The 13594-nt window shown below is 51.0% G+C and overlaps 1 protein-coding gene across 1 annotated transcript in view; it reads left to right on the top strand.

Moving 5' to 3' along the window:
* Positions 1–13594, top strand: part of ALK (ALK receptor tyrosine kinase) — a 673357-nt gene that overhangs the window by 554020 nt on the left and 105743 nt on the right. Inside the window, exons 7-8 of the mRNA XM_059405373.1 lie at positions 4103–4234; positions 6479–6579. Coding sequence (XP_059261356.1) covers positions 4103–4234; positions 6479–6579 — 233 coding nt within the window. The remainder of the gene's footprint in view (positions 1–4102; positions 4235–6478; positions 6580–13594) is intronic.

The following is a 13594-nucleotide window of genomic DNA, read 5'->3' as shown; positions in this document are numbered from 1 at the left end:
CAACACTAGCTACATATCTACCCAGGAAGACGGGGAGGAAGGGAAAAGTCAAGTAGGGTCCAGAGCTCTGCCACAACGTTCTCCTGTGGGGAGAAGGGGGCTCAGATCATTCGTCTCCACCCTCTGGGCCTCTTTCCTCACCTGTAATAGAACCTGTAACATGATGCCCGCTGATGTGTTGATGTTTGTGTTGCATTTAGGACAATGGTCTGTGACATCACCTGGTCCTTCCCAGCTAGTCTGGAACCTGTTAGAATGTCTTCTCTGGGAAGGTGGTCACCCAAACTTGTTGGGAATGTCCAGTTCTAAGGACCCCCCCACCATGAGTGAGGGTCTCTGGCCAGGGTAGTCCACGAAGAGCTGCCATCATTGAAATTTGGAGGGGAAAGTAGGTTGGGTCCCATGAACTCCGAGCCTTAGCTCCCCATACTTGCTCCAGAAGGAAGTCCACACACGGCTTTATTCAGATAATCACACTCAATCCTGAGCACCATTGCGAGCCAGGACAAAGAGGGTACCTGAAGTGCAGGGGGCATTGCCTTTGCCTTCCTGCATCCATCATGAACATCCATTCACATCACATCCTCCAAACCACACACCACATGCCATCCTCCGTCCCTCCTTCCACTTAAACATTGCTGATACAAGTGAGATACCCCAGCATTCAGGAGCCCACCAAAGGATGTCTTCAGGGTTCCCTGTGAGTCAAGCCATAGCATCAATGTCATGTGACTCACCAGAAAAGGGTCAGGATCTCCCCATTTCCTCCCCTAATGGGTCATTGACTCACTGAGTAATCCGGGCAGCTTGCTTCCCCTCCCTGTACTCACTCACCTCCTCTGTTTCGTGGGGACACTCTTCCTGCCAGGCCAAAAAACAGTTTTTTTAAGTTTATTTCTTTATTGTAAAATAAAACATATTGGCTGTAAAATATTTGGAAAATCTAGAAAAGTACACAGGAGAAAATAACTATCACCCATAGTCCTCTCAGACATTCAGAGATAACCATAATATGGTGATGTATTTCTTCTAGCATTTTTTTTCCATGACTCTATATTTTCAAGGAAACATATAACATGTATTTATCAAAAATGTTAACAGAGCTGTCACACAGGAAGGAAAAGAAGTAGTGTCATTTGGCCTGGAGTTTACACTTGGCAGCTTCCTGCTGCTCCTGCTGAGGCCACATCTTTGTGACTCTCCCAATCTGTCTCTCTTACACTGGAATCAGGTGTCATAATTGCCAAATGTTGCAGGATTGATTGGCCCCCACGCAGGCTGATTTGGCCATCCGGCCAATGAAGTAAGAGACTCCGTTAGGGCAGTGTTTCTCGGCCACTAAAGTGCATAGGAACCACCTGGGAAATGTTAGAAATGTGGATTCTCACTCAGCAGGTGGTGATGGGGGGGCATGGCCTAAGAGTCAGCACTTCTAGCCGTTTCACCAGTGATGGGGAGGTGGGTATGGCTGGTCCCTGCACCACATATGGAGTAGAAAGGGGTTAGATGAGTGAACCCATGCCCATTTCATTCAGCAAATAAGTATTTCAATCCTACAGTGTGCTGAGCACTGAGAGGCACTTTTGGTGAATGAGAGGAGAAGGCCATGAGTTGAAACCATTGGACTCAACTCTGCACACCAACATTGGCCCTGCACATCAGCCATTGGCCCTGGCAGCAGTGTTCCAAACCTGGCCTAATCCATCAAGGGTCTTTGTTTGGATGCCCCCCACCCCACCGGCTTCCTTAGAAGTGGCTTCTCGTTGAGCTCACAATGGGTTATGTTGGCAAGAACAGCAATCCTCTCCTCCTATATCCCCTCCCGTCCTGCAAGGTTTTCGGGGTCACATAAATTGTCTGTTGACCCAACTAGTTCACCTACCTCCTCTCCCTTTATTCAAGCAGCCAAAAAGAAAGGGGCTCCCAATCCTGGCTCACCTGGATCTTAGGGAAAACCAGCACAACGATGGGCTTCCAGAAGGTGGAGAATGCCAGTGGCTTTCCTCTTTCCTGTCCAAGGAGGAAGGGATAGGTAGAGCTATGATGGGCATTTCCAGAAAGGCAGCTGAGGCATCTGTCTTCGCCCCCAGGACAGTGCTGGCTGTTGCAGTTCGTCCTCTGATGAGTCCTCTGCACCAGGAGTGATTGGTGATTAATAATGCCACCACCACTCTGTCCACTAACTCCATCGGCTTACAGAACTCCACACTCTCTGCCTTATTTGATCCTCACAACAGCCCTGTGAAATAGACACTCATATCACCCCAGCGTACAGACGATGGAGCTACGGCTCTGAGGGAAAGAGGTGACTTACACGGTAGAATCCAGCTGGTTAAGCTTAAAGCCAGGTGTCCAGATCCCAGGACTGTTGAGGCTAACTGCTCTGTGTCTGCCTCCTAAAAAGGGGAGGAGGGAGTGGTAAGCTGTGAATACTTCAACCCAGCCCTGCCTCCTCTTACTACCAGGAGCCATTGCCTGCTAGGATCTTCCTTCATGGTCCCTGGTTTAAAGCACACTTGCAAAGGATGCTTCGTGGAAGGTCACTTCCAGCTACCAGTTAGTTTTTGAAAAAGAAGTGGATGTGGGGTCCCTTGAGAGGGCATAAAAAATAAAACAGAAAGATCTCCTTAGCTTTTGGATTTTTAATCAGAGGAACATGCGGGGCTTGGGGGGAAAATGATTTCTTCAGGGGGGTATAAATGGGAAGAGATGCTCAAAGTCAGTGACAGCTGGTTTTAATTTATAATTCTGCCTCTGTGTGAAATGCACGGAGAATCAGGGGGAAATGAGTAATAATTCACTAAGGTGCTGTCAGAGCCAGGAAGCGTTAGGGCCCTCTTTGTCAGCCTGCCATTGCCGGGAAGGCTGAGACAGAGGAAGGACACAGAGAGTGGTGGGTCCAGCTAGAGCCCCTTTCCTCCTGCTCAGAGACATAGTCCTGCTCCTTCTCCCCCAGCCTGGCCTGGGGCTGTTGGTGCAGTTGGTGGAATAGCCTAGAATGGCCCACTAGCTCCTTGGGGCTGAGTGCCTTCCCTGCAGCCATTGTTTGAGCGAGCCGCAGAAAGTGAGCTCTTTCTGACCCTCTTCTCCTTCCTTCCTCCTTCTGCGGGCACTTGGGAAATATATGGTCATAAAGCTGACTGTGGTCTTTTCAATGGGACCCGAGGTCAGCCTGATGTAGAGAAAAGGGTAAAAGGGCCCTTTATGCTGAGACAACAGATGATATAAAGGGGCCCTGTGGCTGGCATTGCTCGGCCAGGGTAAGGTAGATTAGAGCAGTAATAAACCAGCCCCAAATTTCAGGGGCTTAACATAACATTTACAGTATTTGTGCATCAAAGTGAGGGGCTCCACAGCATCTCTCGGGGCCCCAGGCTGGCAGGGGCCCTGTCATCACACAGCAGCAGTCTTAGGAACAAGAGCTCTTCTTGACCACTTCAGCAGGGAGAAAGACTGAAGAATTGCAAGAGGGGCTCTTTGCAGCCTCAATCCAGAAGCGACACACATCATTTCCACGTACATTTCTTGGGCCAGAGCCACTCATGGTGGCGTCTTGTCACTGGAAGGGAGGTGGGAGATAAAGGGGGGCAAGTAGAAAGTTTGAGCAATATATTTCTCTGCGGATGGGAGTGATTGAGAGACCAACACTGCCACTGCCTCCATCACATTCTTGTCACTGTGTCGACCATCAGAAATGTATTCCAGTGCCTTCTCCCAGGGGCACATTTGTGGTGAATCAGAATAAGGAGCACAGATTTAGAAGCAGAAGATCTGTGTTCAAGCCCAGCTGTGTTACCTACCGGCTGTGTGACCTCAGTCAGATTGCTTCACCCTCCTGAGCCCTTCTCTGTCACATATAAAACTGGGTTATTCCCCTGCTACTGCACTATTGTTATTATTATTATTACTATTTTATTTTCTGAAGATCACGTCTACATGTTAGGGACTGGGCCTTCTTTTCATTGTTATCAGTATGATTAGCCATTGAGGGTCCGGCCTGGGAGCTGTAGTTGATGAAGATACTTACTAATGTTAGTTGACATTAGCGTCTTTTGCTTTCAGCAGTCCCGGAAATGACCGTGCCCCTCTGGTCTCCCTGCAGGTAAACTCCCTGCTGGTTTTTACTGCAACTTCGAGGATGGCTTCTGTGGCTGGACCCAGGGCACACTGTCATCTCACAACCCCCGGTGGCAGGTCAGAACCCTGAAGGATGCCCGGGACCAGGACCATCGAGGTACTGCTGCTCTCTACCCTTCCCCCTGGTGCACCTCTGTCAAGACAAGAGACGTAGGGCCCTACCCCAGAATAGCTGGGCCTCCCCACCCCTGCAGGGCAAGGCCAGGGGCCTCCCAGAGCTTGCCTGGGGTGCTCGCTCACAATTCCCTCTTTAGACTTTCCGGGCTTCAGAATGATCAAATCAGGCCAAGGTAGATGTCACCTCTGATTCCCTAAAATAAGAACCTGGATGAAGGATTAGCTAAAAGATGAGAAGAGTGGCAACAATAGTAGTCATTCATTCATTTACTAAGTGATTGTTGAGAACCTACCTTGTGACTGGCATGTATGTAACTCACTGAGAGGTAAGGAAAACCCTTGACCTTGTGTCATTGACCCAAGATCGTGCACTGGAAATCCAGCCCCACATCTGGTCCATTCCCTGGAGCCCAGCCTCCTCAGCCATATCCCCCATCCCGGCCCAATTCAAGCTGGCAACTCCCACCTTCCCAGTGCCAGAGCCCAGCCTCCCTCTGCCCCTGCTGGGCTGCCAGAGGGACAAAGCCTCCACACACTCAAGAGATGGCCACCCACACCTGGGTGAGCTGATGCCCTGGGAGACATGGCTGGGGCATGGAATGAGGGAGGAATGAGGCCGGGCCTGTGAGGCCAACACAGCTCCCAAATTTGGGCTGCTGGAGAGGCCGGACCACCCAGCCATGTCCCCAGCCTTGGGCTCTACCCAGTGGCTAGGCAGGATGGAGCTGGGGTCAGGGCCGAGGGCCCTCTCTCGCCTTCTCTCACCTGCATTTGTCAGCTCTTTGTGGAGCTAGAGCCCCTGAACCAAACCCCTCCCTTTCCAAGTAAAGATCATACGTACATCCTATGGATCCCTTTAAGAATTAATAATAGTAATAGTGAAGATGCTCAAAGCATGAGAGAAGGCAGTGTCCAGCGCTACCACCAGGGATGCCAGAGCCCATGCAGTCCTGTCCTTGGCCCTCAGAGCTAACCGCACCTGAGCAAGCTGGCTTTGGCCCGTGAGGAAGATGCCTGGGTTGTTGAAGCCATGGAGACGAGAGGGACTCAGCAGGGACGAGAGCCCAGACCTCCTACTTCCCCTCCCGGCCTCCTCACCATTCAGCATCACCTCAGCACCTTGTGGAGGAGAAGAGAACAGAAATGGGGCTCAAAGCAAGACGTGATCTTCATGTCTCTGCTCTCAGCTGCGTAGCCTCCCTTGGCACCCATAGCAAGTGGATGACATACGTCTAGGGACAGGGCCCTCATGGCTTCCTAAGGTTATCCCTTCCATTGATGGCTGCAACAAAAGACCAGTCTTCCTTTCTCAGAGATAAGCTTCACCTCCCTATAAATTCTACTTATGGATCGTACTTTCTGTCTCCTGGAGCCCCTAGGAACTGTACTCTTCCCTTTCTCACCAGAGAAGCCCATCAGATATTTGAAGACACTGCTTGTGTCTTCACCGCTGGGGGCCTTTCTCTCCCTAGTCACAGGTTCTTCCTCAAGGATGGGCCACATGCGTTCTAGGCTTTCTGGCCTCTCTTGAATACTCTGCTCTGGACCCACTTGAATTTGTTACTTAGTAGTAACCCTAAAACAGACTTTACTAAGAGAGAAAAGCAGAAGTGAAAAACGTCGTGTAGGGTTCTGTGGGGTAAAGATTTCGGGAGCACCCTGGCACCCATTTCCATAGCACTGACCACCCAAAATGCTCTGTAGTCCCTGGAGGTTTCCAGATGCTTTTTCCCTACCATGTGGGGTTGGGGGCTTGTGTTCCCAGGTTTAAAGAAGGATCATTGAGAACACACAAGCAATAGGACTTCCTCGTCAGGTCATGGGGCACAGGATGACCTGGTGGAAGAGAGTGAAAGTCGTGGAGACCAGGGGAGGGCAAAGGGCTGGCAGGGCCAGAAATGGGAGGGGTGGGGGAGGGGGAGTCCAGTGTGCTTCAGACTGCTCCTGGGCTGTGGGCTAAAGCTGGTGACCTGGGGAGATGAAAGGTACAATAGCCTGGATGTATGATGCTGGGATATTGCAGGGCACTTGGAAACCTTTGCATGAGCCAAGTTTTGTTGACAGTGACAAGTCGACTGCCTTACCCATCGGACAACAGAAAGCTGTGTTCTCAAAGATGTTCCAAGTCTAGAGAAGAATGATGCAGAGCCCATTAACCCTGCATCCTGAGGCACTTCAGTGCAGGAAGTCAGTGTGTTTCTGACACTTTTCCTCTCTGCCCCAGGCCATGCCCTGTTGCTCAGCACCACGGACAGCCCTACTTACGAAAGTGCTACAGTGACCAGCGTCACGTTTCCCGCCCCGATGAAGAACTCTCCGTGTGAGGCAAGTCTCAATGTCCCCCTCATTCTTGGACTGGTCCTCCCACCCCTCACCTTGGGTACTTCCCGCCGAACTCATAAGCAAAGTAGCCTGAGTAGTAGGGCTGCTTGTTCTCCTGGGGAGAGGACAAGATGGCATTTTGGTCATCTTTGACACAGAGTACATACACCAACACGGTGAAGTCCTATCTGCAGAGAATCTGGCCTTAAACACCCATAGCACCCACACTGGACTCTTTGCAGTGGGGTTTCAATTGAAGCAAACCCAGAAAATATTTCCAAGGCATAACACGGGAGGGTAACAGTGATCTACAAAAGACCTTCTGCAAAAGCTTTTTCATAAACATGAAGCTCTTGTGATACATTTTAAATTTTATAGCGCATCAAAAATTTTATCTATGTAAATTTCACTAAGATATGGGTGGCATTCAGTACGGTACCTCCAAAGCCACTGACCTGAATGGTTCTTGTGGCTGTAACATCTTTGGTGTGTGGACTGAGAGGCTTGACATGTTCTTTTTAGCTTAAGGTCATTATCTCTAGAGAACGAAAAATGTGCTTAGACCCAAACGTGGCCCAATGATTAAGCTCATGGACTCTGGAATCAATTGCCTGAGTCCAAGCTATGTTCCACCACTGATCAGCTGTACAGTTTATTTGGGAAGTTAATAACCTTTCAGGGCCTCAGTTTTCCCACCTGGAAAGTGGGCACAATAGGAGTGCGTACCCCACAGAGGAAAGGATTAAATAGGTTACTATGTCCTCAGGGCTTATCACAGCACCTGGCACAACTATTCATGACAATAGTTAGCCAGCAGTGCCTGGCACCCTGAGGAAGCATAAGTAAGGAGAATGGGGACAGAGGGAAAGGACATGAGCCAAAACCAGATTCCAGGTTCTCCGAGAGCTCTGCACACCTCTGCTTCTTTTGCACCACCATCAACATCTTACACTGAGTAGAAAGCCAACACGTACTTTAGATTTAGCCAGTCTTCTCTTTCTGGAAACTCACAGGAGAAATCCCTCCCTGGCTTTGTTTCAGAAATAGCTACGTGTCCCCTGAGCAATTTGTTTCCTTCCAAACTGTGGCCCGTGTGAAACTGACCAGACTCGCTTCCCCTGCGCCGGAAGCCCCGGGGAGAGGTGGGGAGACGGGCTTCTGTCGCTCAGCGACACAGCTCAACTCAAGCCCTCCAGGCTTTTTGTGAGATACAAACCCACAGGCAAACACAAATAAGAATGGGAAAGACGAATCTGTGGTGATTTGTTTTGTTTTTTTAATTGGAAGAATGGTCAAATTAAATCTGTAGTTCCCCTCTTAGTAAGCAAATAGGGGTTCATGGTGTATAGTCTGTGACAGCCTTTCTCTTAGCTGGATTTTCTAAACCAGCGTTTGGCCAATTTCTCCCCCTCTTCTAGTTAATTTATGTTTCCTTACTAGATTTTATGTATCTGTGAGCCACCTTAAGTCCTTTTTGGAAGAAGTCAGGGCACAAATAAATAGATTCATTACGTGGAATCACATCGCTGACTGTGCCTCCCAGCAGACCCCCAGGAGGGAAGGCTTCCGAAGAGGGAAATCTAAATGAGGAGAGGTGGTTGGCCTTCCTGAGAGTTCAGGGAGATCCTTAAAAGCATTTGATTTTTTTTTTTAATTTATTCTTCCATAGATTTACAATGAACCTAATTTTGGAGTAAGAAATGTCAAGGTTAAAAATGCTATTTTTCTAATACTTCATCATTTCCCTGATAACCTTTGGTTGATCAATAGCTTAAACAGGTGTTTTGTTTTACTGGCCTGTTTTATTCTCCCTCTAGTCAAATTTGCTCTGGGCTATTTCTGCTATTTCCTGCCCTTTTCCAGAACTTGGCTCAGCAGGAGTAATGAAGGGAAAGTAGTGAGTACATTCCATTCTTTGCACACAGCTAGTTCATATTCAGGTTTGCAGACCATTCATCTAGTGCTGATGGGTCCCGAATCCCCAGTGTTGGGGGAAATGTTTTCATCAGAAAAATAAATAACCAAAATAGAAATATGCATTTCCAGGTTTGTAAGCCTTGCCATTTATTTTACTCGGATCCTAAATGCAGAAGGCGGCAAGTTGATTTCCTCCTCCCAGGTTGCCGAACATCAGTGACAGGGGATGGTGCATTGCTGTGTGAACTGTGTGGGATTAACTCGCGGCCTTCAAACACCACCAACTCGAAAGGGGCCTTTGCTGGCCTTGGGGACAGGTCCAGGAAGGGGACACGAAGCAGAGATGGGGGAAGGTCTCAGATGAGGGTTAAGCCCATGGGGGCCAAGAGGCTGGCCAAACTCCAGGGCTGAGTCTCAGCACTGAGCATCTCCTCTAACCGCAGACCAGTCCTAGAAGCCCTTGGGTCCTCCCAACTCTTGGGAGTTGAAATAATTGCAGGATATCTCAAAACGCTCCCTCAAGAAACCCAACAGCCATCAGTGGATCCCCGAAAGGGAGCTGACATCGTCACCTTCTGTGCATTTCCTTGAAAATCTAGATATAACCTGACTAGGTAGGCCTCTGTTTCTCCCGTCACCAGCACATAGAAAATGTGATCATTGCGGATTCCTAGGTCTTACCCCAAGCCTCCCTGAGGACACCCCAGAGCGGGGCCTGGGAATCTGCATTTCCCCCACAGCGATCTGGAAGCACACTGACACTCGGAAATAATTGGCCAGAGATGCGCCTGCCCGTTGTAACCGAAATTCATTCTGCGTCCGTGCAGGGAGTTTTCCTCCACTACCTGTGATGTAACTTCCCTTTTGGAGAGATGAGTCAGAAGTGGTGAGAAATGACAGGGTGGGGGACAGAGAGAGAGACAGAAGGGGCAGGGAGAGTAGCACACTGGGAGGCAGGTCCGATGCCCACCGATCAGTCACGGAGACGTAGCCAGACATTCCTCTGTGCCAGTCGGCTTCCCGGGTATTCCAGAAGGCCGCCAGCTCTAGCCTCCTGCCCCCCTCTACACATGCCTGCAGTCACCACCCCTGGCCCTGCGCGTCTCCCTGGCCCGCCTGTGCGGGCACCGCTTTCTCCTCCCTCCCCCCACACAAATGCATACGGGGCATGAATATTTAAAAACCGCTGCCTAGCCCAGCTACAAACAAGAGAGAGGGTTGTATCTTTTTTTTTTTTTTTTTTTTTTTTTGCCTCCCCCAAGCTATTCTCTGCGGGAAACTGGAGAGCCACTTACAATATATAGGTTTTATTTTTATTTTTATTTTTACTTTTATTTTTATTTTTATTTTTATTCTGCTGAGCTCCAGTTCAAATAATTAAAGTTGCCACGGGGGAGGGGAGCCTTGCGGTGGCTTTCGTGTGTTCGCTCACTGTCAGACCTGCTCTGTCCGCCTGGGCTGGGAGACACACTCCGATGTGTCTAGCATCGCAGCTGCTGGTAATAAAGAGGACGGGGCGAGTCGGGAGGGGGCCTGTCTCCGCCCCTCCCCCTGCCTGCCTTTCACACAGCCCAGAAGCCTGAATGTCTCAACAAGCCCCGTGCGGTTTGAAATTCTATTTTATTTGAATAGCCTGCCTGTGACTGGAATATTTTAAACCGTGTTCTCAGGACAGAACAAGGCCTGGGGAGAGAAGAAGTAGGCTTCCCTCATTCGCTTTCCCTCTCCAAAGCATGGACGCAACTTTCCTTCTCCGCCGAGCTGCAGGAATGGAAAGGGCCCAGGAAGTGGGATAGGACCCACTTGATGGGTGGTGACACCCACGAGCAGGGGAGTTCCCAGCTGCTGGTCTTCTGACCTTGCCGGAGCCACAGCCACCTCGCTCCTGCCCCTACAAACATGTTCATGCCCAGGGACATGCCCCTGGGGCCTTTCTGCCCCTGATGTCAGCCCTGTGGTGATAATGGGGTCAGCTTCCATCAGGCTGGGTCTACCGAGATGAGGACAGAAGGCCACCAGCAGGCCGCCTCGGGTTGGCGGGGGAACTGGCCCGCAGGGAAGGAGCTCTCCGTTCGGTGTCACTGAAACCAGTAAATGTGGCCCAGAGGGACGTGGGAGAGCAGCCTGGCATCTGAACTTGCCCTCCACCATCAGCTAAGCCTGGCACAAAGCCCCACTGAGAAGGGCCTCCTAGGGTAGTTAGGGCCCTGAAGGCTGGCAGCCAGGGAGTTTTCCAGCAAATTGCTCTCTGGTTGACTTGGTGAGACTTTTCAGGGTGGCAGACGTTATTCCTGGACACGGGGCCCGTATCCAAAGTAGGTAAGCCATGCCTGGTATCCTTTGGGTTTATGTAAGCTGACCCCAAGCTCTCCCCAGGGGGCAGACGATTCGGACTTTCAGACAAGATGCAGAGAAGTGCTTTTCTGACTGTTTTAAGCGTGTATTAAACTCAGTGGCAGAATCCTCCGTGGAAAGGCAAAAGACAAGGATGAGCAATCATAATTATTATAGGATGGCTTGAGGTAGAGGAGAGAACAGAAGGAGAAGACTCTTCTTCAGCAGCCCCCGCTGATTTCTCGACAAGGGCATTCTGCTCCGCTGGCTTTACGGAGCCGGTCTGGGTGCGGGCGCACGCGGGGCCGCCCAGGGTGGGAGCCGGCCTTCTCAGCCAGGCAGGAGAGGAATGTACCCAGAGATGTCAAGCCAGGAAATGCAAAAACAAGAGCAAACCCAGACCTTTCAGCCCAACCCTCATGCTCTTTCTGTCACATTGCCCTGCCCCTTGGGGCTGTAGTGTTGTTGGAGTTGGGAGGGCACCTTCTCCACTTGCGGGGCACTGGCTGCCGTGGGCCTTACTCAGAGCCCCTGCCTGCCCCCCACAGACCCCTCGTCTTTGGAGGCAGGAAGGAGACACCGCCCCATTTTGTAGCAATCCAGTCAGCCACTTAGCCTCTCCCCAGGCCGAGACTAGTCTCTGGACCCAGTTCCTGAGTGGCCGATGGGACATTGTTACTCACTAAGAGGACCTAGAAGATGTGTGCCTTGTGGGGGCCTTACCCTTCACCCCGCGTGGCCTCATTTGTTTTAGCAAATCAGGAAGAAAAAACTATTCCAAGAGGCTTCATGGTCTTGATCCTGAAGGAGGGTGTCGTTTCCTGGATCCGTTCCCCTGTCGATAGAACACGAGCCCATCTGGGGAGAAGGAGAGCCTCTCCTCTCTCTCCACTCATCCTGCGTCCAGGCTGACTGCTGACCATCGTAGGGCAAGGAGGTCCTTACCAGGCTCCACCTGGGACCACCCTGTGCCCTTGTGTGGCCAGGCAGTGCTGCACAGACACCTCAGGGTGGCTATAGAAATCCTCTTTGTAAATAGGGACCAGAGCCACATTGGGGGCATTCCAGGAAGACATCATCCCTAGCTCCCCACACATAAGCCCAAGCTCCTGGGGTCAGGTAGGTGGGGACTGGAATCCAACCCCCGTCTCACCAAATGCTGTGACATCCACTGCAGTGACAGAATGCTCATGGGGAAGACCAGCTCGCTTGTGGACAGCTCCAGACCTTGGCGCTTGCAGGATTGTCTGCGGGTTGTTTTCCCCTCTCTGTTCTCTGCCCCAGTCCCCTCCGTGATGGGAACCTTTGGGGAGCCCGGGTAGGACTCATAACATGCTAGCTCTGTAATATCCAGCTGGGCTGCCCCCTGGATATTCTCTGCCCAGGGAGACATAATGACAGACCCCCACAGCAAGCACAGTGCCCCTCAGGCTCCCTCCTGCCCGGCGGCCCAACACACGTGCCATCACGCATGTGCAAAGGAAGGCAGCTGGTCACGCAGGGCCGGGACAAAAGGAGCATCACCAAGGCAGTATAGTGTGACGGGGAGAGCAGCTCCTTGGGGCCGCTTAGACCTCAGTGGGGCCCTGCCCCTTCGTAGTGGGGGGATCTTGTGGAGATCACTCACCTCTCCTCAGCTTCGGGATTCTCTACAGGTCTGTCAGGAGAAACTCATAGATGGGCATCAAAAGTGCCCAGCATAGTGGATGCTTAATAAATGGTGCATGTGGTTTCTGCTCGTCTACTGCTGCTGTTCCTATCACTACCTGACTTTGTGGCGAATCCAAGATCAGAGAGAGGCTTGGCGGCCGTCCTATCTGAGGGTCCTGAGTCTGGAGACTTTGACTCTGCCCTGCCCTGGCTGACCTGGCCATAAAGGGGAAGGGGGCTGTTACCCAGCTGTTACCCTGGACTGGGGTCCAGGGAAGCTAATGCTCTCCCAGAGACAGATGGACCCCTAACCCCTTCCATCCTCCCGCCGCTCCTCTCCCCACAGCCAAGAGCCGGGGGAGCAGCCTCTTCCAGTCTAGTGAAAGTTCCTTTTCTCCACTTTCTCCATTGCTTACCCCCACCCCCACTTCCAACCTGGCAGAAGACACCTAGAGATGATAGTGTCTCTCTTTCGCAAATGAGGAGGGAGCCCACAATCATGCACGGCTGGCCCACAGTGTGGCCACAGGTCCTTAAGACATTTCCCCTGGGGGGCCCCTTGCAAACGGACAGCTGCAGTATGTAATGGGATGGTCTAAGAGAGTAGAGGAGGCACGGAGGGGGTCTGGCCAAATGACCCAGAGCAGAACATCACATGCCTGACTTTTAACATCTCTTTTTATAACTTGAGAATGAATGCCAGTTCTCTATCTTACTCTCTAGCTTTGCCTGTTTGTTTGGATTAAAAAACATGACTCACTACTTAATATGGAATGGCTAGAACTTCAGGAAGATATACCCTGTTTATCTTGTGGTTTGGGGGTCCCCTCAGGAAGACCTGGGAGGCATATATCCCCCAGTTTAAGAAGCGCCAAGGAGTCTTAAGCTGGGGTGTAAGCATGGGTTACTTTGCATCAGAGAGGAAGTAGGTAGAGGTTGGAAGTGGTTCCCAGAAGCATTTTCCAAAAGGCTTTCCCACAGACCCACTGGAAACCTAAGAGATTTGAATCCCGCGGTCAGTCTCATAATCCTATTAAGAATCCTCTATAGGGGCGCCTGGGTGGCTCAGTGGGTTAAGCCGCTGCCTTTGGCTCAGGTCATGATCTCAGGGTCCTGG

This window comes from Mustela nigripes, chromosome 7 (genome assembly GCF_022355385.1).
Source record: "Mustela nigripes isolate SB6536 chromosome 7, MUSNIG.SB6536, whole genome shotgun sequence".
NCBI classification, from domain to species: Eukaryota; Metazoa; Chordata; class Mammalia; order Carnivora; family Mustelidae; genus Mustela; species Mustela nigripes.
The sequence above is the reverse complement of the archived record's forward strand: the minus strand, read 5'-3'. Positions and strand labels throughout refer to the sequence as shown.